General features: G+C 38.4%; 1 protein-coding gene and 1 long non-coding RNA gene across 3 annotated transcripts; one reads left to right on the forward strand and one right to left on the reverse strand.

The window, feature by feature from the left end:
• Window positions 1–5,657: 5,657 nt before the first annotated feature.
• Window positions 5,658–16,987, reverse strand: itgb3a (integrin beta 3a). The gene is given in 16 exon segments (XM_082531446.1): window positions 5,658–6,978; window positions 7,359–7,525; window positions 7,914–8,030; window positions 8,267–8,367; window positions 8,771–8,993; window positions 12,674–13,103; window positions 13,184–13,318; window positions 13,433–13,522; window positions 13,610–13,705; window positions 13,793–13,954; window positions 14,252–14,414; window positions 14,561–14,813; window positions 15,071–15,275; window positions 15,738–15,823; window positions 16,830–16,953; window positions 16,955–16,987. Coding segments are annotated over 16 exon segments (2,436 nt in total). The 5' UTR covers window positions 16,973–16,987; the 3' UTR covers window positions 5,658–6,912.
• A 4,203-nt stretch (window positions 16,988–21,190) lies between these two features.
• Window positions 21,191–24,994, forward strand: LOC309705939. Of its 2 annotated transcripts, XR_014276636.1 has the most exons (5): window positions 21,191–21,449; window positions 21,873–21,936; window positions 22,305–22,457; window positions 22,819–22,906; window positions 23,477–24,994. It is a non-coding gene; the product is annotated as an uncharacterized lncRNA (long non-coding RNA). The 2 variants fall into 2 exon arrangements; XR_014276637.1 differs by lacking the exon at window positions 21,191–21,449 and having other exon boundaries at window positions 21,477–21,936.
• Window positions 24,995–25,398: the final 404 nt, after the last annotated feature.

Genomic DNA, 25,398 nt, shown 5'->3' on the forward strand with positions numbered 1-25,398 from the left:
TGTTATTTTTCTGGTAGCACTTACAGGTGTTCATACACTAGAGGGAAACATATGTTAGGAAGATTTTCGGGAGGTTAATTTAGAAAAACTTACTAAAACCCGTCTTTAAAAATACTCTTGTCTGATCGTGTAGAAAATTTTTACATTTTTACATCATGGACAATAGTTACCAGAGCAGAGTACAGTACAGTTGTTAAAATTAGCGTACAGATAGTGTGCAAACAGAGCAGGATACTGAAAGATGTTTAAATAGTTAAGAATATTTAGAATAATTAGAAAAGTGCAGATTGTGTATTGTACCTGTGCATTAAAAAGTAGACATGTAACTTACAATAAGTTAGTGTATATATAAGCTGAGAAAAAGTAATGTGCAGTTATAACAGTAGAAGTTGTTGCAGCACTGATGTAGACATCTATGTTTGTTGGGAGCAGTTCTGATTGTACAGCCTGACAGCTGCAGGGAGGAAGGACCTGCGGAAACGCTCCTTCATGCATCGAGGATGCAGCAGTCTGCCACTGAAGGAGCTCTGCAGTTCAGCAACATTTACATGCATGGGGTGGGAGACTCTGTCCATCAGAGATGTTATTTTGGCCAGAGTCCTTCTGTCTCCCACCACCTGCACTGAGTCCAGGGTGCATCCCAGAACAGAGCTGGCCTTCCTAATGAGTTTATCCAGCCTCTTCCTCTCAGCTGTCAATAAACTGTTGCTCCAACATACCACACTGTAAAAAATAACGGATGCCACCACAGAGTCATAGAAGGTCTTTCGCTCCCTGGACTCCAAATGACCTCAGTCGCCTCAGCAGGTAGAGTCTGCTCTGACCCTTCCTGTACAGAGCATCAGTGTTGTGGCTCCAGTCCAGTTTATTATTCAGGTGAACACCCAGGTACCTATACGAGTCCACTATCTCAATGTCCACTCCCTGGATGTTCACCGGTGTCAATGTGGTGGGTCTGCATCTCCGGAAGTCCACCACCAACTCCTTGGTTCTCCCAGTGTTGATCAGCAGGTGGTTCTACTGGCACCAGTCCACAAAGTCCAGAGTCCACTGTCTGTACTCTGAGTCGTCCTCACCTGTGATGAGGCCGACTATGGCAGAGTTGTCAGAGAACTTCTGTAGGTGGCAGCGTGGGGAGTTGATGGAGAAGTCTGCAGTGTAGAGGGTGAAGAGGAACGGTGCCAGCACTGTTCCCTGTGGGGCCCCTGTACTGCAGACCAGCGTATCAGAGACACAGCCCTGTGTCCTCACATACTGTGGGCGTTCTGTGAGGTATGACACCTTTTGCCCTGAGATAATATACATTAAACAACTCTTATGTAAATCAAAATTTCCAATAAACCAGTAGTATGTCATTCTTTTATATGGCATTGTTTGGGCCCATATATGAATATTCGTTTAAAATGTTTTTTTTTCTTTTATATATATAATGTTCAAATGTTCAAAAGTTACACATGCCCAAAGTTGAGGCGTGAGCCAAAAGCTGAAGTTTTAAACTGCTGAGTAGTTATATACAGCAGAATACTTCTTGAAGCTCAGCTGCATCATGCCCACTCATCTGTTCAGTCTGACTTTCAACTGCTCTGAATAGAACTACTTATAGACTGCTATAATGAAAAGGATGTTACATCCGAGTCTGAAAAGTGCCGCCATTATAGAAGTGCCTTAAACCTGTTATCTAAGCAGGAGACAACACCTTTGGTTGCAAAAATGATGATAACGTAATTACATGATGTTCTTTTTGTAAATCATAATTCCAGTTAGATTCAAAAAGAGGAATAAAGCACATTATGCTTCAGGACGGGCCTTTGTGGCTCACTGAAAAGAAGGAAGGTTTCATTTGTTTGCATCTCTTAAAAAAAGCACCAGACAGCCTTCACATAAAAGTCTTATCTTAGCATCACCCATTATGAAGTTTGATTTTCAACTAAACTGGTTCTAAAAGACTAATATTATCAAGGCAATGGGAAAACATGGCATTTTTCACTATATGTCAAAGACATCTTCATCTTTGTTGTTGAGATTTGTACTGAAGTTACCTTGCTAGCCAGTTTAGCCTTTACCTATCTCATCTCAGAATCAGCCTACTACTTTGTGCCTTAAGTGTGAACACTTTCTTACATCCATTTAGAATAGAATAGAATTGAAAAGAACAGAATACAACAGCCCTTTATTGTAATTATATATGTTAAATTATGGGTGCTCCATGCCAACTGTGGAAAATATAAATAGTAAGACAGCAGGAATAAATAAATAAAAAAATAGGAGACATATATACAACCAAGAGAAATGTATACAAAACAAGAGAAAGGCACACAATAGAAAAGGATCACTGGAGAACAAAGTTCTTGGAGGTAGTGCAAAGGACTTGGTCTTAGTATAGATTATAGGCAGATTTCCAGAGCTAAAAGAAATGTCACTCATGTTGCTGCACACAATTTATCACAAATCTAACAAATAACCAACAGGGGGTGTCATATTATCAGAAACTGAGCTACGTTTTCTTCCCAGAATAAAAGGTCCATTCAAACAATTCAATACACTAATGGTGCAAGGAAACAGAATAATAAAGAAACATTTTTGATAACACACTCATATATCTGATAGTAGAAACAAGGCTAGACACTGCAGTGACCCTTATGTGTTAAACTACAATACTTACCTATCCTTCAAAAGCAAGGGACACTAATTAAACACTTGCTTGATCAAGTTAAAACAATGTTCATGTAGGTGGGTGCTCAATTACTACCCGTACAACTGTGACTGTGTGATCACCTCAGGTTCCAACATCATAGTCAAACACACTGACAACACAGCGATAGTAGGCTTGATCTCAAATAATGATGAGTCTGTCTACCAGTATGAGCTCAACCACCTAGTGAGCTGGTATAAAGGGAATAACCTTCAGCTGAATGTCTGTAAGACCAAGGAGCCAGTAGTGGACAACACTAGAAAACAGCAGAAAAGCTTTCACCCTCTAAGCATAAAATGTGCCCATGTAGAAAGGGTGGATAACTTCAGAAACTCAGTGTTTACATTTCTCAGGCCCTGTCATGGTCCTAGCACATTAACACCCTGGTAAAGATAGCCCATCAATCCCTCTATTACCTCAGACAATTACAGACTCCTGACTGCTCAGAAACACTTGCAGCATGGAGATCAGTTTGAATGCGGGCATGACCACCCGGATGGGGAGCTGCACCCGATAGCACCATTTTGCCCTTAGGATGGTAATCCATACAACCTAAGCAAATAATAAATGTGAAATTTCACAAAGAACCAGAGGTTCTCGCCACCCCAGCAAAAGACTATTTCATATGCTTCCATTAGTGATACAGTACCATGTGCTGGCTAAGAATGAGAATGAGCTTTTACCCTCTGGCCATTAGGCTGCTAAATGAGACGGTGACTTTAGCCCACCTCGACCACTACCTACCTACCCTCTACACATCTATTCATCTACACTCGACTATAGTTGCCCTACTAGTTATAAAAAAAAACCCAAACCAAAACATTTATTGTTTTCCAGTCTCTATTTGTGTTTTCCTCTTATTTATGCACAGTCAGACTTTAATATCCCTTTGTGTAGGGATTTGGTTTTCTCATTGCACTTGCATAATTGTGTGTGACAAAATAAACCTAATCTTGAATCCCCTGAGTGAGTTAGGTACATTTCTATGCTTAATGATTCATAAAAGAAATGGAAATGGTCAGGTACAAGGATTGGACTGAAGAAGAAACTGAGAAAGTTTTTGAAACACTTTTAGAAGGCTTGTAGAACTATTGCTCAAGACTGCTTTAAAAAATTAACCTGGATCCTTGGAAGCAAAATCTAAAGAAATGAGGGGTGGCTCAAGAGTTTTGTACAGTACCATAATTCCACTATTTCTGAAAGCAACATGTAACACAAGTACTGAAATTCAAATGCAATCATTTCTTGTTACTTTTGATTAGCATGTAATTACTGTGGCAAACACTGAATCATTTTTAACTCATTTTCATCAATCATTTTCTGCAAGACGGCAGGGTGTTACTTCACAGCTTTTTATTCTCCTAGTTTGTAGAGCAAATTTTACTCACGCCTAGCTGTGTTGATACAGGGATCACTATTAATCCTACCGCCTGTGTGACATCACAGCTTCACTAATCCTACATTCAGGTAAATATAATAAAATAGAAGCAAATAATAAACATTCAACATTTTGTAACAGCTAAAACTGCATATAATGTTAGGCCAATTGTAAAGTTTACCAATTTTGAAATAAGCCAGAAGTTAAGATATAAACCTGCACCTGCATGTGGCTGTGAACAATTAAATTACAAGTGGGATAAAGTATCTAACCCGTTTTCCTAATATATGAAAACACAGTAAATTCAAACAATATATTGTTTATGTAAGGGTTGTGTTAAAGATATTCTATTATCAAAGTACTCAGATGCAATGAAATATCACTCAGACACTTAGAGCAGTTTTAAACGTGCACGGGTGAGAGACTCAGGGAGAGACTCACACACCTCCTTGGTGCAGTCTGGCTTTATTTATACACATCATGAAGCATACAAAAAAGGAAATATCATCCTTATCTTGTCAAGAAAACAGGTGTGGTTTATCAAAAAACTTCGTGTTCTCTACAAGGTTGTTTCTTACTCGTGGGTGGCGGTTTCCTGCTAGTGTGAAGGCAAACAGTGACAATGTGAAGGCAAAGACTGATAATGTGAAGGCAAGCAGTTTCCGTTATAAAGTAGGGAGCCAGCAATTAAAATATGCAGCTGGTTGAGTACAGAACAGAAATATAAACACTCTTAGCTGATTATTATATGAATAATAAAATCTTAGAAAGCAAAAATACTCTGACAGGTTGTAATTTTGTAATGTAGTGGTTGACATATTTGTCAGGCTTACCTTTTGACGTGTATGTGCATTTTGTGTTTCCATGTTCAGACTGCTTGTAGGGGAGAGCTGCCTTTTGTTTTGTGATCCTGTTATGGTTATAGGTTGTATATTTTGTTTCCTTTGGAGTTAGGTAAGTTTCTTTTATTTTCGTATCAGGGATGTTTTGTTTGTCATGTTGCCCTTGTACCCTCAGTCTGAACCAGAACTTTAACACTAGCAGACCATAAACCTTTGTTTTTTTTTGTTTTTTAAAATAATACCATTTTGACTCCTCCTTCATTGTTTTAACTTTATGTTAGTCCCCAACCCCTGGACTAGCCTGGGGACATAACAAAGCCAGGATATTGAAATGCTGAATGCAAAGCAGTTGAAAGCAGTACTGGGTAACAATTTGGATACTTGTAGTGATGACAGCAATATGTAGATAGAAGAGAAGTATATCATATTGCATGAACTGCATACTGTAGATATGTGAAAAAATATCCTGTGTGCTTCAAAACAGGAAGTGTTGACTAACTTGATAGCAGATAAGTTGTTGCAGAATATAGTTTCCAAAACACACATCACAGTGAAACTGTGTGCATGATCATAGCTAATTCATTATTAAAGTATTGCATAAAATCAAGTGACTATAGGCTTATTTTCTATTTCTTTGTGCAGGGATTTGATTTTCTTGCAATGCCTCCATAACAAAATCATTTTATTATTTTTCTTCGTATGAATAGAGTTGGGAGAAAACAAACAAAAACAATTAGCTCCTTGCTGAAGAGTGTATGAGTGAATGTTTATTGCAATTTCAATTTTCTGTTTTAAGTCAGATCTTAATAAGCAAAAAATATATATACATTTTTCAAAGGAACACACAAGTGACACACAAAAGTTGCTTGAATATTTGTGTCTTCAACTTAACCGCTAACAACTTTAGAAGATGTGAAAAAATGCAAACATCCTGAGAGAACCACGAATGTAAAACCAAAATGTACGTCACATTTCAGAGAGGCTAAAAAGGTGTGGCACAGTGGTGGTCAGTAGAGAACTGAATCAAATCAGACTTACATTTACAAAAGCAAAGGTACAACAGAGCACAGAATAAGTTATATATTTTACAAAAGAAAAATATATATATAAAAAATCCCCAAAAGCACCAAAATAGAAGAAAATCTTTATAGAATTATGTTATAAGATTATTGAAGTGGCAATTTCTTTTTTGCATTTAACCTTCTAAGACCCAAACTTTTTCATAGCATGCATTTTTAATTGCTCTTTGCTATTTGGGCTGATTGGGACCTGATGAATGTAAAAACAAAGAATTATGTGATTTTATTTTTTACCTGATTTTTGTTTCTGGGAAAAATGAGATCCACATATGAGGACATTCACTTTAAATTTTGATAGAACAGTGGAACTATAATGTCCTCGTAAGTGGATATCAGGACCTTGTAGAGCAAAATTTTGTATTTTGGTCTAGAAAACCCAAAATGTGATGTCCACATATGTGGACGTTCAGGTCCTAGGAGGTTTAAATACAACGTACATCCCAGACGTCACTATAAACTAGATCTGCAGTAGCTGCATTCTTGCAGTTTCGTTGCTGCTACTGTTATAACTGACTATTAGGAAAAAGGAGAAGTGGTAATGGGTGTACAGAAATATTCATCTTAAAAAATATTGCAGTGGTGGACACAATACCACAAAAATGAGAAACCACAGTAACAACCAATCTCCTTTTCTTAAATGCACATTTAGTATTTTAGAATACACCAGAAGTGAAACAGTGTAGAAACAGAATGACTAAGAACACAGCCATCTGTTCTTTATAACAAAACATTTTGTTTTGTTTTTTCCTTTTATATTATGTACAATCATTACATCAAGTTCTTGACCACATTAACTGCTTTTTCAGCTACAGTAGCTGGTCACATGACAGTGTACAGTATGTTCATTTGCAATCCATTTCTGTGCTGCTACATTCCCTCTTTGTCGTTGACCCCTGAGATTTTCCTCTTGGCCATTAGTCGTTAGTTTCCCCGATATGTTACATTGGTAAAGGTGGAGGTGGCTCCTTTGTACAAAGGATTGTTAGCCTATGAAAATAAAACAGTGGTGTTTACTTCAGCTCCATGGTGATATGTAACATTGCCATATGCAGGCTAGACTAGAGGGCAGATATATTCTGTTATTACAGTGTATTGGCATTACTTTACTTGTATTTAGAAAATCACTTTTCAAAACAAAGTTACAAACAAAGTAAGTGCTGAACAATAATAAAAGCAAGTAAAAAATGAATATCATGGAAACAATTTAAAATTCAAAAGAATAAATAAAAAGAAAAAAAAAACCCTATACATATTCATGTTTGGGTCTTAAAATTGAAAAAAGATTTGTTAAAAGCACTAGAGGTTATAGAAAGCCAAACGATATTGCTTTTGTTGTACTCTGGTGTTTCAATGGAGTTATTTCTCACCGTATCCCATTTGGCTTTGGCTCTCTCCTCCTCAAACTTGGCAAACTCTCTGCGATCTTTGATTGTGACCAGCAGCTTCCATATGAGCAGGCCAACAAGGCCCAGTAGCAGAATGGCTCCAGCCACTGACATCAGCACCACCAAGATGTCAGCACCAGGCTGGCACTCTGACAGACATGAGAGAGGGAGAAACTGAGCTAATTCACAGTTTTTGGCACCATGTTTGCTAAGAAATGTAGTGCAATCAGAAGTTAAGCAATCAATGCAATCTGGTGAGAGACATTTCACAATTATTTGAAGCATCAATGCAATGTGTCTGAGTTTCTGTGGTGTGGGAGAGTGTGGATGTGGGTAACTGGCTGATCATGTGTTCTTTAGATAATAACACATTACAAGATGCACACACTGTTCCCCTGTTACTATGGCTGTCCAGAAAAACAGACTGAAATGGAACTCAAGCACACACTATTCTCCCCTAATAATGTGCCTAAATTATAACGCTCAGTTCTCTGGCAGTTTAAGAATCCCATAAATGCACACAAACTTTCACAGTACCTGGTTCTTTCACGACGCTCAGAATGGATTTGCCGGCAACATCTACATAATACTGGAAGTGCTGCACGCAGTCGTTCTCATCTTTGTACGAGCAGTTTACTCCATTGCGTTTTTCCGCTTGTGTGGGACGAGATCGTGTGAAGATGAAGAACAAGGTAATACATTGTTTTAAGGTATGTTTATGAGACTAAAGTATCGAGCAGTCCACAATACTCTTTGACCACAATGTTTTCATGAGGCCTCCAAATACTTTTAATTTTATTATGCTCATATGATCTGAAGCAGAAATACAACATTACCACAACAGGCCAGGATAGCAGCAATAAAGAGATTAGAAATGGTGGAGTTCTCACCCAGGTTATCCACTACTTCAATTTCATCGGTGCACATTCTATTACAACTGTTGTCTTTGATGTACTGTCCTCTCTTGAAGTGCAGACAATCGACACACTCCCTGCAAAAACAGTAAGTGGTTCACTTCGTATGCATTCAGCGGACATCACATATTACATCTCTTATACATGATAGCGTCTGCACTAAAAAATATGTAGGAGTAGTTTGTGTTATGAAATGTGGAAAACGTAAGCAAACGTGAGTTATTTGCAGAACATTATTTTGCCAACAACAGGTAGGGCCCTGAGAAGCCAAGTATGCTGTCTACACATAGGGATGATTTGATAATTGTTCAATAAGTTGATCAATCACTTACCCTAAAATTAAACAAGATATCTCACTAATCCAGTGAAATTGTTTTTAGGGTTAATCAATTTGTCCAAGGAAAATGTGTCTACATTTGGTTGAAAATTACAAGTTCTCATATGATTTTTCTGTTGTTTTTTCATCTCTGATTAACTCACTTTTTTAGCGTGCAGGCATCAGGGCAGGTGGGGCATTTCTCACAGGTGGCTCCGTAGGCACCAGGCTGAGTGCAAAGGCAAACTCCACAATCACAGATACCCCGGCTGCTGCACAGGAAACCACTGCTGGACATGCAGGTGTCTGTGCGCGTGGTGCAGTTGCAGTTTTCTCCTTTCCATCCTGCGTCACACTTGCACACCCCACAATCACATTTCCCGTGACCTGAAAGAATGAAAAAGAATGAAAAGCTAATTCTTTGTGGCAGCATGGTGATGCAGTGTCTAACATGGTAGAGGCACAGCAAAAAGATCCTGGGATTAAATATAGGTTTCAGCCTGACTGGCTAGACCTAGGTAGGTTCATTTAGGTCAAGGTGTGACTGTAAGGTGTGCACGTTTCTGTAAAAAGACAGTGTCATTTGTGGTATAAAGTGAGTTTTTGGTTAGACTATAAAAGTGCTCAAATTTATTCTGTAATACTTGAAATCAAAAATATACAGTTTAAGTGCACAACTATAAGAGGGACACAAACCTACAAAATACTACTTGCATAAATATAAATGAATCTGTGTGCACATTTGTCTGTGTGTATACTTACCTAATTAGTGTGCTTAGATAGGATGAGTGTTATTCTTCATGAAATGAATGCAAGGTCACTGTAATGTTCTTTGAAGGAAGTGGAATTAGAGAGTGAGTGTTTGAGAGAGAGATAAACCTTTATTAGACCCACTCGTGGGAAATTTGTTAGAAAAATGACCAGAACTAGCATGAAACAGTAGTACATGCAGAATCCAATTGCTAAAACTTCAGTTAAAAATTACGAGAAAATAAAGATGAAATAAGAAAGAAGCTCAGAAATGAGCAGAGCTGCTGTAACAGGCTGCTGCACATGGGGGGCCCCAGAAGTAAAGAGTGTATGTACTATGTTTTAAGTGATGTGGTTTTATTGCTTAATTGTTTTAGGTCTATATTTAGGTCTTCATTGTCATTCATTGTAAAAAATGATAACTTTGCCTCCTTTGTCATGACCTTTGCTTGAACTGTTTTGTTTAAATAATAAAAAAGACTAGTCAGCGTTTGAAAACAATCATCTGTTTCAGATTTCTTCCCACATCATTCTAATCTTCCCTTGAAAATGCTGCTGTGTTAAGCAATAACTTGGTAGCTGTTTTTGCATCTGAATTACTCAGCAATGGGAGTCACGCATTTCCCTTAATCATCCCCACTGTGAGAAGGGCAGAAAATGTTCTATTGTGAAAGTACAGTTTAATGATTCCTGATCCCATCGGGCAAGCAGGCACACACAGAGTGACACAAACATCCTCAGATGTTGTGAAGCACAGAAAGCATGGAAATACCCAGTCATTTTAGGAAGCTGTCATCCATTTCCTGAGAAGATTGGTTGGTGAGCTTTTCTTCCTGCATTACTGTGCAACACCCCACATCAGCACATTACACCACCTTGGATATTATTGCAGAGCTCCAGCGACAACAGGGTAGGAAACTAAACTGGCATTGGATGATTATGAGCCAAGCGAGTGAGTCACAGTCCATCTGGATCAGACAGGGGGAGTGACTAGTGCTGAAAGATCACAGAAGGTGTAAGGGTAACTAATTCCAGAGCTCAAAACAAATCAACAAAGCTTCGACAAACAATTCCACCGTGTTCACCCTGTCAGCTGAGGCTTTTCTTTTTAAAATGTGTTTTAAGCAGGGCCGTCCGTGTTAATGGTTAACAATTTCACATATAAAGCCCGGCGGTGGAGTTGTTGTGTAATCTTTCTCAGTAACTCTGTCAACAACATAAGAGCTGAGATATGTATAAAGGCTTTGGAAACAAGAAAAATGCTTTGAGTCACAAGTTAGTTTTTGTTTTTCTCTACACAACACTTAATAGGAGTCAGTATTTGTGCTGCTTTCATTAACTGAAAGATGATTCACAAACATGAAAAGGGGTTTTTAGTTTTACATCATGCTCATTTCTTTGTGAGCAAGCACAATAATTCAGTCAATTAAACAAATCCCAGAGCACAGGTTAATAGTGGGGCCACGATAACAGGACAAGGACAGGGACAAAGACAGAGTACTAAAACATAACCTTACATTGTTGGAGAACAAGCGGAAACAGAATCTAGTAACGTGTACTGATGAGGAAAGGTAAAAAAACAAAAATCAGCAGAGGAATGTAAACTTTGCTGTAGTCTCCTCCCTCCTATTTGTGCTCCCTGGGGCTGTGCTTGCTGGCTCCTGTTCTTGAGCCCTGAAACAGCTTCATATCAGTAGGAGATCTGCACACCCACAGGGAACGTCACAGAGATTTAACTTTTTTTATGCCCTGTGTCGTGGTAGCTTCAACTAAGATGCAGACAAGGGACACTCATGCTTTAAATACCACTTCTGCACACTGCGGTTTAGCACTAATGCTCTATAGACTGACTTACACCAGTGCTGGCTTTGTGTCTGCAAAAGTTAATCTTCCTTAAGAAAGAACCTGTGTGAGCATTTGCCTTGTTGACACAAGTATGTCACATTTGGATATCAGCTTGGCAATGTATGTTTATTTCAGGTAAAACTTGATTCCAGAGGATGCATGCCTAATTTGGGGCTTTCGTGTCATATTTCTGCACTTTACTGAAAATTACAGTGGACTACTAACTGTCTCCAATTTCAATAATATACTTTAAAAAATGTGGGTGACTGACTAACATCTCTAAAATGGATTTTTCTTACACGTCCTGTAATGAAAGCTGACAGGATCTTTCAGGCTAACTTATTGTGTCTGAATGCACTTTCTTATAGCTCCATGAGCTTTGCTTGTAAGTACGTGATTCATTGTATTCGCGTCCTCATTACCGTAGAAAGAAGAGGTACCTCAGTAACACAAGTCCGTGTACTTGACATGTTTACTCCAAAGTTTGAGTAAACACAGAATGAGTACTAACCCTAATAGGAAAAGTTTCCTTATTTCTTTTAAAGAGCAGTTTCCTGTTCTACTATTAGTCATACTCCTTCTTACCAATCATAGAGCCAAAATGCTGCAACAATAAATTACTCAAGGACAAAGCTTACTAAAGTTTTATTATTGTAATTGAGTAACTCTGTAGTGAGTTGCACCAACTTGCATTTGGGAATGATAGAGATAGCAATTGCATATCACAAAAACATAGCAGTAAATGGGTGTGTTCTCTGACTGGCCTTCTACAGAGCACAGACATAATATTTGCAGGTCTGACAAAGCGTTGGTCATTTGATAAGTATGATTGCTTATGTTTAATAATTTTGTACTAATTTACATGTCTGTTATAAGCAAGAAAAGACTGTCTTAATGATGGCACAGGCACTTTAAGTAGCCTAGTTTTTTGGCTTATCTACCTATGTAATAGGAAAACTATGTAAACCAACTGAGATATGTTTATATACAAAGAGAGAAAGGAAGAAAGCATACAACAAAGCCTCAGAGCAAGGAAAGAAAAGGGAAGAGAAACTTCATTTTTCCTGCTCTTAGTGAAGAAAACAGCTTTTAATATGATATAATATTATCTTGTGTATCTTTAGTGCCCTGCAGGTAGTTCAATGCCCATGATTTGATATTTTCAAAAGCTGATTGAGTGAAGGGGGATTTTGTGTAAATCCCCAAATCAGCATGGAAACATAACCGCAAAACTAAGAAAATATGCTTGATGTTTTAATAACCTGGACATTTTTGCAAAGTCTCTAGAATTTCTCTAGATCCTTACTACAGACTTTTTAAATGTCATGATTTTAGAATAATATACTTGCACATACCACTGCAGGTTTACTTTGATTTCAGTTTGTGCATCAGGTTTTGTGCTATTGCAAAATGTTAAACTGATGGTTTAAGATTTGACGATAAAAAAAAAACAACAACGACAATTTACTCACCAGAACACAGAGCTCCTTTAAAGCGCAGACAATTGAAGTCATCGCATTGACAGTACTTTCCCCACACCTGACCAAACTCTCTTGTATGACACGAGCACTGTCCACACAGACAGTTGCCTCTTCCACTGCAGATTGGGCCCTCTGGTTCCCGGATGCAGTTGGCATTATCAGATGGACTGTAGTCTTCAAGTGAGCACTCACAATGCGGGCCCAGCCGACCTGGGTGACACTGACAAACACCACAGCTGAAGGTCCCGTTGCCGTTGCTACAGAGGGGGCTGTTGGCTTGTGCCTTTGCCTCACACTCACAACCACAGGCAAAATCCACCGTAACCTCAAGGGCATCTTTGAAGCCAAGAGGTTTGATGGTAAAGGTGCGACTCTTCTCCTTAAGACAGCTCCGCAACTGAGCCTCAACACTGAATGACACCTGAAGAGGAAGAAATGCCTCTTTGATAGTCTGTGTAGAAATACTGGATGCATACTGAAGATTCCTGAACCGTTACTTACTGTGTCTCCAATCTTGAGGCCAGTACAGGACTTAATTCCGGGGATGACCTCTCCATTTAGACAAGTGGCGTTGAAAGAAAGATTTAACTCCTCTGGGACATTCAACAGCTCCAGCTCCACTTTAGACCGAATTTTCTGCTCAGATTAAAGGTATAAATCACATATTGGTTCTAGTGTACCTTTACAGATCAAATAGACAACATTATTTTGCAAATTCTACTTGTCTTTCCAACCTCAAAAACTCCTTACCGCATATGCCTGCTCAATAAGCTGAATAACATTCCCAGAATCACCAGACAGAGTTCCCACGGTTGTGCCTGGAATAAGCTTACTGTATTCCTGGCAATAGAGACATGGTGGTAAGATAGTGAAAGTTTTTTACAATAGTAAATTTATCACGTGACACAAGCAGTCCATTTTCCTTACATCGTAAATTGGTATCACTTCGTTGGTCACAGCAAAAACTAAATTTATGTTGTTTGCGGTCATTTTTTCCGTTAATAGCCCCAAAGAGGGATAGTCCTGGAAGACACCAGAAGAACATAGTTTGGAAAAGCAGCACTTTGTCCAAAAACATTTAAAATTATGCATTTAACTGTCTCTCTTTACCAGCACTGTAGATTTGTTGTAAAGATTGTCACTATCAAGGTGACACTCTCCATCATTCGGTTGGACAACACCAGCTATGCGCGCATCCAGAGCAATATGAGTTTTGGCATCAGTGGTAAACACCAGAAGATGTGACGCATCCGGACGCCAGCCAATCTTATCCTAATTATGATGGATACACAAATATAATATAAAATATAATATAAAAAGTTAAATATACCATAAAAAAAAGATAAAGCATACAGCAAATGTATAATTAAGTTGAAAAAACTACCAATATGTGTTAAAAAAAACTCAAAAGGAGCTGATAATAGAAAAGTATATGTTTAGAGACTTATGTGTATATAACATCAGCTAATAGGAAAAGAAAACATTCTTTTTCTTTTCCATAGGGTCATACTGTGTTGCAAAATCTCTGAGGACGTGTATCTGTAGTTGACATATTTATGCTATTTATACCTTGCACACCACCGCCTGCATGACAGCATCAAATCCACCCTCTGGAGCATCCCTGTTTCTCGATATCTGCTGTTTCCTCACCTCCTCAGTGAAACGAGATACCTTCTCTGTCAGTGACAGCACATTCTTGAAACTGAACTGAGCCTGGCATTGTACACCAATCCTGTTTATATTAAGCGTGAGATAGTGGGAAAGTGAATCAGTGAAAAAGGAAAATCAATTTCAAGTTGCTAAACACATCTGGTAGAAAAATCTCCACCAGAGCTCCTTATCTACTTTAAACCTAACAACAGCCTGCATCATACCTACCCATAGCACGGATTACTGATTGCCTGTGAAGGAAAAGTGTACATGTATGGGGACATAGTCTTGTCCACAAAGGCCCCAAACCCCATATGCAGGTTGCTTGTTTTTTTGCCCATGGCTGCAGCAAGATCATTGCCCAAGGTGACGAGGCGAGCCAAGTCATCGTTCATTGAATATGAGAGATCCATCAGATAGTAGAGGTCCACGGGATAATCCTCCACCTGTTTCACAGACACAGTGAAACGTTTGGCATCACCTGAGGGGAACAAGAAGAGGACCACAGGGTTGGACAAGGGACAGAGGATAAAACTGATTAACTACACAGCACAATTAACTCAAAAGGTGTCTACTACCAGGAGAAAAAGATGTAATATTAATATCAGTTTACATCCGTCATGCTATTTCTACATGTAGAACAATAATAATGACTCTTTATGGCTGGTTGCATAATGGTGCTGTTGCATGTATCTCCTGATCTTTATACAGATGATATCTGGTTGGGTGTCAACATACCTAGTCTTAGAGTCATCTGGAGTTTTTGAGGCTTGATCTGAGTAACATCTTTAGCTGTTCCTGATGCCTTGTCACTAAGCGGCACATCCTGCTGAATAGTGAGGGTGCTGGAGGGAAACTCCAGTGACGCTGCGCTGCATCCTTCTTTCAGTAGATTCTCTTTTAGGTCACAGCGAGATTTGCCAGATGCCCCTTTCCCAAACTCCTGAAACAATCACAGCCATTCTGTTGGGCCTTTTGCATTCATTAGTTAATTTAATGTATATAATACAACAGTAAGTGGCTCCATAGTGTAGTGGTTTATACATTTTCTTAACAAACAAAAGAACCCCAGTCTCCAGACATTATGATGAATCCCTTTAGGCATCTGGATGTTAACCCCCCCCAACAACAAAAACAAAAAACAACAACAAGAAAATTGCCAAACAAATAACCAATATCTGTGGAGGTGCCTGTCCTGGCTATTTGGACGCAGCAGGACAATTTTCTCTTAATTATGCTTGAGAGCCTAGGGTGTATATCTGTGTTGACTAGGTACCATGAAAAAGCTTTAGAGGGTGATGGAATGAAGCAAGCTGGTGGGGAATGAGATTTCAGTTCTAACTTGCTTCACTGAGGAGTGAGGGGGAGGAGTGAGTAGAAACCGTGTCTATGTGTGTGTTTTTACCTCCTGAGAACACCATGCACAGCTCGGGTGAACAGCCAGACACTGTTGACATGTTGTGACCCCTCGTGATGTGCATACATTGGAATCTGTGAAAATGACACCCAGAAAAATGTAAAAATACATGCAATACTATAGAGTATAGTGTCTTTCTAACTTTCCAACCAGTTTGTTGACTGGTTTTACACGAAGTAGCACTAAGATGCTACTTAGCTCTTTTCAGATACTATAAGATTCTAAGTGTTTGATACAGTCTAAGAGGATATAATTAAATTCTTCAAATTGAGTTGAATGTGTAAAAAGTTAGAAGAATAATGAAGTCCACTCCCTTTTCAGTGCATTCTCTTGTGAGGCCTTTGGGTGTGGCTGATTGTAGATTAACACTGAAACACGGTCAGCAGTGACAAGTTTGTTAAATGTGAGCTAAAGTAAATGATCTGAGAGAATAAGCATTATATAAAAACATGACCTAAGTTCATTCAGTTCATAAATAAGTGCCAATAAGTAATTATAGTCAGACATAGTCAAAGATCATCTCATGTAAATGCACTTGCTTACTACACTCACCTGATTGTATGTTGCTTTTCATTCACAAAACTTAAGTTCATTCATTGATTGGCTTTGTTTTGTAACAAGCAAAAATGATCATCAGTGAAATCAAAAGTTAGTGTGAGTGCTAAGGTATTTAAGTTGAACTGATGACAAGTGAAAAGAAAAGAAAAGAAAAGAAAAGAAAAAAATATTAGTTAAGTTGAAATAATGAGCGTTATAATGTGGAGTACAGAGAAGCCAGAGCAGGTCACCTTCCAATGGGACACACATCCCGACTATTTTCACTCCCTTATAAGGAGAGGTGGCGAAAGCTACGAGGAAGCAGCGCAATTACAGATCCTAAACAGCAGCGCCTATCTAGTTAAGATATTCAGCTGCGGTTTTATTTTTCCTTTTCAGAAAATTGTAGGTTATTAAATAACTGTGATCACACGCACATGTATCGACTTTATGCTTTCAGAGACATGAGACAAAAATACACATCGGCAGGTGAAAAAAAATAGCCTAAGGCTGAATAAAATATTATTCATTAAACCATCTTACCGCAGACGTTTGATGCTGTGGACAAAAGGAGAACCAGTATAGCTAGACGGTCTGTTAAAGTCCCCATGACTGGACAGCAAATGAACCGGGATCTGAAGTGAGTCGTATGTGTCTGTGCAACTTCACGCTTCCTCATTCTGCATGTTGGGTCATAACCCACCGCCTAATACTGTAACAAACTCCCATCGGGACAGTATTTGTCCCGTGACATGTTTAGACTGCTCTCTTAGTTGTTTGATAACCATCGGTGCTGATGGATTACTTGCAGGGTTACAAGAGCAACGAGTGTCGTCAGAAATCAAGCACACAAATCCTTCTTCATTTCGCAGAAGTAGAGAAAGTGACTCATCGGACTGAAATTAGGAGTCTTTGTACCTTCTAGAGACATTTCTTAAGCAGGTCTGCAGAACTCTGAAAGCTGTGGCTCAAACAAGTGATGAAATGAAACCGTGATTAGATTTTGAGAACATCAGCGGTTTGGCAATGCTTCATAAGAAATAAATACATTTTTAGTTAAATATTGCTTTTGGTGGAAATGATATGAGGGACGTCAAAGAGAATTCCATCAACAGAATAAAATAGCTCTTCACTGTCGTTGTACACGTGCAACAAAATTGCGCTAATCACTAGATTATTATACTCTAAGAATGGTCAACTTTTGCAAAAATGCCTATAAAAAAAGAGTTCCCACCAGAATGAATGCATTATTTTATCACTTGCGAGTGTGAGCTTACAACATAGACTACAAATGCCTATTAGTCAGAGACCTGAACTGCAGTGGCAGACTACAAGTTTAAGCTTTACAAAACAAAACTGCTTAAAGTGGCTGTTAAATCCTGTTAAATGTTATTCGCTTTGCATGCCTTCATGCCCTCTACTGGACCGACAGGAGTACAGCATATAACAGTCGCCTCAAAATGTGAAATGTGTTCTGGCAAAACTAGAAACACATGACATATCATGTGGGGTTCTATAAGATTTTATAGAATCCCTAAAAGAGAAAATAGAGTAAATGGCGATAGATTAACAGCAATAAGTAAGTGGCAACTACTTGCAGGCCTTTCCTGATTTTGTTTTAATGTCTGGCTTTGCTTCAAGCTATTATTAAAAGTTCACTAGAGACTTGAGTTTCACAGCTTCATGCCACGGAAGACCTCCTTCGATTCCAGTAAATGTTGGAGCACTTGGACATGTGCCAGCTTCTATAACAATCGAACAAGTAAGTTACTTAAATAAATACATTTTAAAAATGAGGAAGAAATTGGATAAACAATTTCCTACAGAAATCAACCCTGGGAAGTCTGTGGTGGCAGCGGTGTGTTTATGTATGGTCGTGCTTGTAGAAGCAGACAATGCTTCTTATCTGAACATTTGTCCATTTATTGAATCTTTATCCCTGTGTCCCGTTCTTAATCTCTGTCTGGTTGCTAAGATACTGCTATCAGTGTCCAAGAATTGCCACTAGAAGAAATGACAGAAATAGAGAAATGAGTAGAAAAGCTATAATAGTTAACTGTTCTACTGGTATTAAGCTGTGGGTGTGGGTGCAGTGTGCAGGTAATACACTGCAGGCAATGAAAACCAAACTTCAGTATTGACTGATTTGGATCTATTGGCTCTAGAGCCATCTGTGGAGATTTCACCCACAGATGAGTGACATATTGGGATGAGCATAGCGCCAGTTGTCCTGAATAAAAAGCTGCCGACTGGGTCAGATGGCAGCCAATTAAGACTGAACAAGAAGCAAGGAGTGGAGCAGGAGGAAGAAAGGGGGTGGAGGGGTTCTGACCTATGTTACAGATCTATCTGGAGCCCTTTAAGCTTTTCGCTGAGTCTGAAATGCTGTCACACTGGACCAATATCCAAACACAATCACACTCGGGCAAAATCAGCTTTTGGTTAACTGCACTCAGCTTACCATTTCCTGCTTTCGTGGGTTTAGCTGGCAGGTGGGAAGGTCAAATCGGGGATATGAGCTTTTAAGGTGTATTTCAGGTGTGTGGTCAGCCAGCTTATGAAATGCGCCCCACAGTCACTGACGTGGGAAAATGTGTATATGCGTTATGAAGTTTTGCTATCTGATCTTCCTCCTACACTAGCTCCTCCGGCTCTGCGGCTTACACTTGCCTCCCGGGGGATGATAGCTTATATGTGAAAAAAGTAAAAATAAATAAAAAAACATTCAACTGAGAACACACGAGGGGTGGACAAATGGAAAGGGGGATTTTCTGTTGTTGTTTTTTAAAGACTTCAGAACCGTGGGAACTCTAATGTTGCCTGCTGTTACATATAGAGACAGCTGAGGGAAAAAAGGGCTTGAAGATGACAAAGTGGCTGAACATTGAGAGTAAACAGGCAGAAATGACGAGGCACATCATGGTAGCCTGCTTACTGAGATGTGGGGTTATGACTAAGTGGAAATGAGGTTAATGGGTGGCATCTGAGAGCATGAGATGTCTGCACAGGAGAGGAAATTCTTAAATTAAATTTATAAGTTCTGCAAACTGTGTCTTAAATAAACAGCAGACAACACACATTCTTAGAGAGTCTAATATCCACTTGTATATAAACTAAAGAAGTCACTATCTTCTTAAAAATAACTTTAATGATTGTTTTGTGTAAGGTCTGTATCCATGTCATTTACGTCAATGTATAATTATTATAATATAATCATGTGTAACTGTGAGTCCTATAGGTGTTTAGCTCCTCCAGGTTTTCTGTGCAAGTGGTGTAAATCCACTGTTATTAATGACAGGCAAAGGGAGCTGCAGCTTGCAGTATGTGCGAGCAAGCTCTCATGAGCCAAGCAATGATGAGAAATAAACCACCCGAGACAGTCCTGTACTGTTATATGTATTGTTGCCTTGTTTTATGTTGTGCTTTGATTTGCCAAACACTTTGTTAGGTGCACCTATCAACTGATCATTAAGGCAAATGTCTAACTGGCCAAACACATAGGAGCCAATAACATTTAGACATTTAAGCATGGCCAAGAAAACCTGCTGAATTCCAACTGAGCATCAGAACGGGGATTCAGGTGAATTTAAACGAAATTGGGAAAATTTGCCTTGCCTGAATAGTTTGGATTTATGCTGCAATTGTTGGTGGTGTAATGGTGTGAGAAACATTTTATTTGCACATGTTGGACCCTTTAGCCTTGAGTATTGTTGCTGACGTCTCTGCATCTGACTTCACTGCAACATATACATTTTCCAGTAGCTGCTTCTGGCAGGATAACATACATTCCCACAAAGTTCAAATCATCTAAAACTGGTTTCTTGAATATGATATATGACAGTGCATTCAAAGTACTCAAATACTCTCCACAGTCACCAGCTCTTAATCCAATAGAGCAGCCAGCATATCTTCAGCAACTCTGTGAAGCTACCTTGTCAATATGGAGTGGTGTAACATTTGGAAGATATTTTCTTGGTGCACTCTGGGTGGCTGACAAGATTTAAATTTCTGAATGTACCTGAGTATTGCTGACAAACACTCCTTTATAACCAGCATGTACCCACCTTTTGATGGGTGCAAGATAACATGCTATGTCACAAAATCAACTCAGACTGGTTTCCTGGACATGACAATGAGGTACTTAAATTATTCAAATCATCATCTCCACAGTCACCAGATTTCAAGCGATTCATGGCATGGATATGCAACTGAGAACTGCGGCTCCATAACATAGAGGTTAGCACATTTGGCTATCACATAAGAGATCCCTAAGGACTAAGAGGAGACAAAAATCCCTGGGAGGGTTGCATCAGGAAGGGAATTTGGTGTTAAAATCTCTCCCAAATCAAATATGATTATCCATCTGCTTTGTGACCACTTGTGAATGAGGGAGCAGATAAAACAAAATTATGTGCAGCTGGCATCTGTGTGATGCAATCATGTCAAAATGAACCAAAATCACAGAGGAATGTTGCTAACTCCTTCTTGAATTCATGCCTTGAGGAATTAAAGTAGTTCTGAAGGAAAGGGGGGATGAAACTGCTGGCAAGGTGTACCTAATTAAGTTTATATTGTATACCTGATCAAGATAATAAAGTTAACTTTGATGTGACAGATCCACAAATAATACATGAGTTAATATTATGGGGCATAATTAGCTGATTAAGTAGTTTAACAAGTTAGCTGGACAGCAAGTATTTCCTCCCAGATATTAGTTTTCTTCAGGTATCAAGCTAAGGTTGGCCAAGTAGCTGTAACTTGGTTACACTGCGGGAATTTAGTTATTTCACACCAGATCAGCCCCCTGAATTTTGATGACCTGCCTGACCCCATCCACAGAAAACAAAATTTATCAGCCTGTGTTTAATCTACACTGAAAAAAAGGGACTGGCCATCTTTTGGATTTATGTAAGCATCTTGCATGTATTTAACACAATTGCCTCATGTTTTAAAGATAAATGTAACTATATAGTGTAAAAACTACATGATATGCAGAAAGGGTGTATTAAATTGTTTATATCATGTTCAGGTGAAGTAAGTCAATAAGATAGCAACGTTAAATCTCGTGAAACCACGCGTGATTTCATCTCGCGGGCTTTGGATCGTGGTTTAAAAAAATGCATCCATCTCAGTCAAGTCGAGCAGCCAACTCTACGTTTTTTGGTATGTCTTGATTTTTTGAATTAATATTTACCATATTTCAGCCAAATGTAGTTAAACGTCTAAAGTGCCGCCATGTAACATGCTAAAAAAAGAGCCGTTAGCTTATTTGCTGTTTTATCTGTTGTCAAAGAATTGGCGCTTTTTCATTTGAATTTGTCTTTGGCACAAGAGCCGTAATATCACATTAAACCTAATTACGAGGCACTCATAACATAATTTGGTTTTCTGTGTGAATAGATTTGTCAACTGACTCTTCAGTTACATTGTGTATTTACTGCACCGTGGTGTTAGTGAGATTTTGGACATTGAACAGCTTTAGCTAATATCATCAGCGGCATTATGCTAGCTTACATCCCTACCCCTCCTGCCCTCACCTGCTGTCCTTTTGTTTTTGTTTGTTTGTTTTTGTTGATGCACATTGAGAGACCACATCTATTCTGCATTTCACCAGGAGTCAGCTGATGGATTGTGGGTTCAAGGTGTTATGGTAAGAAAGTATATTCTATTTTCGCTTAAGGTTTCTGTAACTTAATTATAATAGGTTTTTTATAATTATTAGGTGCATGCATACTCAAATAGACCACCCTATTAATACAACTGAGAAATCCAAAATCTGCCATAGGTTTAACTTATACCTGTATGTATTGTCAGAAAGGTGATTACTGGACTCACATTAATGCACACTTGAACTAAAATGAGGTTGTAACTTGTGGGTTCTTGGGTTGCAAATCAGAAATAAACATTTTTTTAATCCCATAAGATCTGGAAACACAGTTTTTATTCAACAAAACATTACTGATTATTAACCAAGCACAGTGCCTGCTGTTATTTCAAAATAATTTTATGTCATTTCAGATGAAATGCAGCATTCCAGTGCATCCCAACCATGCCTTTACAGTCAAGGTTTCTGACGGAGCTGAGTTTCTCTCTGACAGTCTGCTGAAAGTGTTTGCAAAGTGATCGGGGGAACAGGGCACAAAGCTAAAGAATGTAGCTGCCATGATGACAGTAAGAACTTTAAAATTCTTTAACTACAAAGTGTATATGTATTGCATTAGGTCAGTAAAAGATTTTTATGCTGCATCCATTGAAACAGTCAACTATTACCTGTGAGTACTGATTCCACCGAAAGGATGCCATAATTTTCGTCATGCATTTCCTGGCCCACTGAGAAAAATTGATCTTTTTAAAAAAATAAATGTTCTGGAAACTATATATCCATAAAGTTGATGTCAAACAGGAACTTTTGATATTGCTTTGTAGATGCTGGTGTTGCATGTTGACTGGTTTAAGTTTTGGTCTGGGATCATTTTCTTCTGTGCTACTGAAAAGTTCACAAATCTCTGTTTTCTTTGTTATAATACTTTAGGATGACATTAATGCTCAAAGGGAGTCTCATCAAAGTGCTCCGCATCTGTGTGAAAGACAATTGCAACATCTTGGTGCAGGAGTTCATGGTGAGTGTTTTATGAGTAGATTGTGGCTTTGCAACATTTAAAAATGCATTTAGTTATCCACTTGATCCTCATTGGACCAGTTAGGACCAGTAGTCCTCTTTAATAATTTGAAGTTCACATGAGGCCTGGTAGTGAACTCAGCCGCCGGCCCTTGAGGCCCCACCCCTGTATTAGGGGTCACATCAGTGTGAAAAAACTTTAAATTTGTCATTCTAGTGAACAAAGGAAAATCCCACCAATATTTAGCTTTTGTTTGAAAAAAAAAAAGACCAACAGCTAACCAAATTGTGGGGCTGAAAGTCTAAATTCTAACTGAGTGACAAAACCTGGATTTCTGATGGGCCAGTGTCTTTCTAAGAAAAACTAATGTAAAGCATTTGAAATTATGTTTTTCACCCTCTCTTAGAAACTCTGTTAGACCATGAATGGCAGCATGGCAGGCCACTCTTTGGCTATAGCTATTTACTATGTTGCTTGCATTGGTTTAAATTACTCTAACATTAGAACTGGTAGATTCAAAAGAGATGAGTTTAAAAAGGAATCTTAAAGAAATGTTTTGTTTTTAACCAGGACTTGACTGAGGCCACTGCACAGATTGAGAAAACCACAATGAACATCTGTCTCCAGAGGATGCACCAGGCAATGACTTTTCTGACGTTGGCATCATCATCGAGGGTATAGTAGTTCTTCAAGATCTGGATAACGTGACCTTTGCAGTAGCCATGCTGTTTGGACCTTTTTTATTCCTTCAATATGAGTTACCCATCACAACTCTGCTACACTTTTGAGGTGATTCAAAGGGTGGTAATGGAGTTGGAAGCAACTCAGCTCTCAAGAAAAGCTCACAACTAAGACAAAACTGCTCCTGCAACGAAGCTCACTGTTATGCATGTGAGGTGACCAGCTCTAGGTGAGAAGACATTTAAATCTCACACTTGTTCTGCTGCATTTTTGAAGCTCAATTCCAGGAACAGATCGCAGGGTTCATTTTTATATACACTGCAACTGCCATGAGGACGAGCCGTTTTTTTGTTGTTGTTGTTGTTTGTTTTTCCTTTTGCTCTGTACAAGTTCTCTGTCTGTTTGGCAGCATTTTTAAATTTCTCTTTGTATTTTTTCTTTCTTTTACTAGTGAAGAGATGTAGCATGAACAGTTATGCAGTCTAAATATCCCATATGGGCCGTGTGAAATGGTATTTTCAGTTTCATTCAGTTGAAGTAAGGAACGTTGAATATTTCTAAGTGTGCTGTTTTGAACCAAGATGTCACAGTATGATCAGTGCCGTAATTTTTGACAGTCACTGTATCAATGTTATTTTTGCATCTCTTGAATAAAGGTTTTGACCTGCAAGTGCTAATTTCTTTAGTTATTGGGGTAAAATGGGTAATGTTAATAGGAAGGTGTTTGCCAATTCAGTAACCTAATTTAATGTTAATGGAAACTAACATTACCTCAAATTGTTTAGTTATAATTGTTGTTTAACTGAATCTTGACGTTAGAGGCCTTAAATAGAATGTTTTGTATTGTTCTTTCCCAACATTTTTCAAAAGAAAGAGTCTAATTTCTTTGCTGTGATTGATTCCAGAGAACACGGAAGAACTGACATTATTTAACTGTTGGTTTATATAGATTCAGTAGTGGAGTAATGTCAGTTTAATTCTTTACCTACTGTCAATGCAGTGAAATTAGACATTTTGTTTTGAAAGGTTACTGGTGGATGCCAGCAACCATCTTGGAAGAGAACAATATAATCTGTTATAAGGCCTCCATTTGAAAATTGTGTATTTGATACTAGAATATAATAGCAAAATGTAATTTGAAGATAACATGTAGTATTTAAGTGACCAAGTAGTATTGGGTAAAAGTTATTGAATGGTGTTGGGATAAAGTGAGAAAATTGTGAAGGATTAAAATATTTCAAGAGCTCAAATTACTTCATCAAAACATGTTTAAGTCACATTTTATCAACACAAATTGCACAGGTTTATTGAACATGAATAAATTGTGTTAATTTAACTCAATTGTTTAAGTTGCTGCCAAAGCAAAACATCTGTGTGCAACAAATGTCCACCATTGAATTAAGTAAATCCAACAACATATTTTTTTCAGTGTACAAGAAATGCCGAAAACATTTTCTTCTGTGATAATGTATTTATTCATATTTAATATCAAAACACACTTTTTAAATGGAAATGGAAATTAATCCTTCCATGTGTTTTTTGATTTGCTAATAACTGGACATATTAGAAATCTCATAATTAATGGGGAGGATGTTTTGAGGAATTTTGGTTATCTTTGTGTTGGAAGGGTTTGAAAAGGTGAATGTAGGCCCTGTGTCAGCAACTCAGAGAAAAAATGATGTATGGATAAGGAACGGTAGGGACGTGGGTGGGGTCAAACACCAAATCTTTGTTGCTAGGGATGTCTTCACTTAGTTTGTGTTGCTAGGCTGCCAATTCCCTCATGTTAAGTGGAAACATTTCCCCCCTTC

The sequence above is a fragment of the Aulonocara stuartgranti genome, assembly GCF_965226115.1.
Source record: "Aulonocara stuartgranti genome assembly, chromosome: 4".
NCBI lineage: Eukaryota > Metazoa > Chordata > Actinopteri > Cichliformes > Cichlidae > Aulonocara > Aulonocara stuartgranti.